This window comes from Capsicum annuum, unplaced genomic scaffold, assembly GCF_002878395.1.
Source record: "Capsicum annuum cultivar UCD-10X-F1 unplaced genomic scaffold, UCD10Xv1.1 ctg37051, whole genome shotgun sequence".
Lineage (NCBI taxonomy): Eukaryota > Viridiplantae > Streptophyta > Magnoliopsida > Solanales > Solanaceae > Capsicum > Capsicum annuum.
The window spans coordinates 2,743-5,092 of record NW_025844078.1 but is presented as its reverse complement, the minus strand read 5'-3'; the positions used below and the strand labels follow the sequence as shown (position 1 = coordinate 5,092).

Sequence of the window (2,350 nt, the reverse complement as noted above, 5' to 3'; positions counted from 1 at the left end):
GGAGCCAGGGTCTCTTTGCTAGGCATAGATTCAGAATTAGGAGAGACCATATTCTGGAAGATGCTTTTAATCAATTGAATGCATTGTCGGAGGAGGATCTCCGTGGACTGATACGTGTGACCTTTGTCAACGAACTTGGAGTTGAGGAAGCTGGTATAGATGGTGGTGGAATATTCAAGGATTTCATGGAGAATATTACTCGAGCAGCTTTTGATGTACAATATGGATTATTTAAGGCAACTGAGGATCACTTACTCTATCCAAATCCTGGATCTGGGCTGATTCATGATCAACACCTCCAGTATTTTCATTTTCTGGGGACAGTTCTTGCTAAGGCAATGTTTGAAGGCATCCTTGTTGATATTCCATTTGCAACATTCTTTTTGAGCAAGTTGAAGCAAAAGTATAACTATTTGAATGATCTTCCTTCCTTGGATCCAGAACTGTATCGCCATCTCATCTTCCTGAAGCATTACGAAGGTGATGTTTCAGATCTTGAGTTGTACTTTGTCATTGTCAACAATGAATATGGGGAGCAAACTGAAGAAGAGCTGCTCCCTGGTGGGAAAAGCATACGTGTGACTAATGAGAATGTCATCACCTTTATTCATCTTATTGCAAACCATCGTTTAAACTTTCAGATCCGTCAACAAAGTTCTCATTTTCTGAGAGGCTTCCAACAGCTAATACAAAAGGAGTGGATTGACATGTTTAATGAACATGAACTTCAGCTTCTTATTTCAGGATCACTTGATGGCATTGACATTGATGACCTTCGAGCTCATACCAATTATACAGGAGGTTACCATAAGGAACACTATGTTGTCGATATGTTTTGGGAGGTTGTGAAAAACCTCTCTTTGGAAAATCAGAGAAAATTTCTGAAGTTTGTGACTGGGTGTTCACGAGGACCCTTGCTCGGATTTAAATATTTGGAGCCGTTGTTCTGCATACAGAGAGCGGGTGGGAATGCTTCCGAAGAAGCACTTGATCGTCTGCCAACATCAGCTACTTGCATGAATCTTCTAAAATTTCCGCCTTACAGAAGTAAAGAGCAGATGGAGCAGAAATTGTTATACGCCATAAATGCTGATGCTGGTTTTGATTTAAGCTGATGGAATAATCCGTGCATGTAATTTTAGAGTATCCTGTTTCTGTCTGAAGCTGTTTGAGCTATTTATTGGCATAAAGGAAAAATGAATGGTACAGTTTGTGCACCACCATGAAGCCTACTGGAAAGGAATTGCTAATTGCTGAACATTCAATAGATGGTCGAGAAGCACATGTAAATAAGGAACCCATTACCTGCCCCTTGACTGGATGTGCATACATACCCAGGTGCAATGTATATCATCATTTGGGAAGTGAATGGCACACGTGTTAGACATTTCAAACTCATTCCAAACAGAGATGAAATTAGTTTCAAACTTGGGGAAGCTTATATGTTAGGATGATCATAGTCTCCAGAAGTTGTCAATCATCTGTATTCACTGTACAAGTTTATGCATCTTCATTTTCGCACAAGGTGTCTAACTGCAACTAGCTTTTAGCGCAAGGTTTTGATTTACTTTGGTGTGATGTTTATCTGGGTTCTTTGCAGGCTTTGTCTCACATTTATAGCATTCGATGTATTCTTTGTTGTTATATGTGTTGCCGCGGCATGTCTCATTGGAATTGCTGTGTGTTGCTGTTTACCATGTCTTATCGCTATTTTATATGCAGTGGCAGACCAGGTAATTATGTTTTTTTTTTTAACCTTAAACATCATATGGTACATAAGAAACTGCTTTTTTGGAATCTAGTGCCAATTATCAGCTCTGCAAGTGCAAGAAATAGATCGTGGATGTCTGTTCTGTGATATCTTATTCTTTTGTTTCATCCCTTTGTGTCTTATTATGGTTCTAATTATCACCTCTTTTTTGAACTCATGGTTAACATAGATGCTCTTTTTTTTATGCGAGTTCTCATGTATTCTTCTCTCATGAATGGAAATGTTAGTATAAATTAGTAAATTCACAGGATAGTTGAACTGTTGAAGAAAGTCTCGAAAATGTTATCCTCACCTATGCCCCTCCTCACCCCTCGAAATAGAAGAAGATATTGCAGTTGCGATCTGTAGTTTGCTTTTGTTGTAGACAGTAGAGGCCTCTTTTTTTTCAATGAAGTGATTCGTTGATATGCATCAAGAAGATGAAGGAAGTACAAAAATAGTTAGCTCCTATACATGTATGCCGCCTAAATTATGATCACAGAAGCTTAGAATTTTTTACAAAAAGATCCATGTTATTCAGAAAAGTAAAAAGTGGAATTACTCCAGCAAAAAAGGTTGAGAAGACATCTAGCTTTAAGG

General features: G+C 38.4%; 1 protein-coding gene across 1 annotated transcript; it reads left to right on the top strand.

Moving 5' to 3' along the window:
- Nucleotides 1–1,644, top strand: LOC124885376 (E3 ubiquitin-protein ligase UPL6-like; the record flags this gene model as incomplete). The annotated part of the gene is given in 2 exon segments (XM_047403272.1): nt 1–1,525; nt 1,601–1,644. A coding segment is annotated over 1 exon segment (1,115 nt), but the record flags the coding sequence as incomplete, so codon positions are not given.
- Nucleotides 1,645–2,350: the final 706 nt, after the last annotated feature.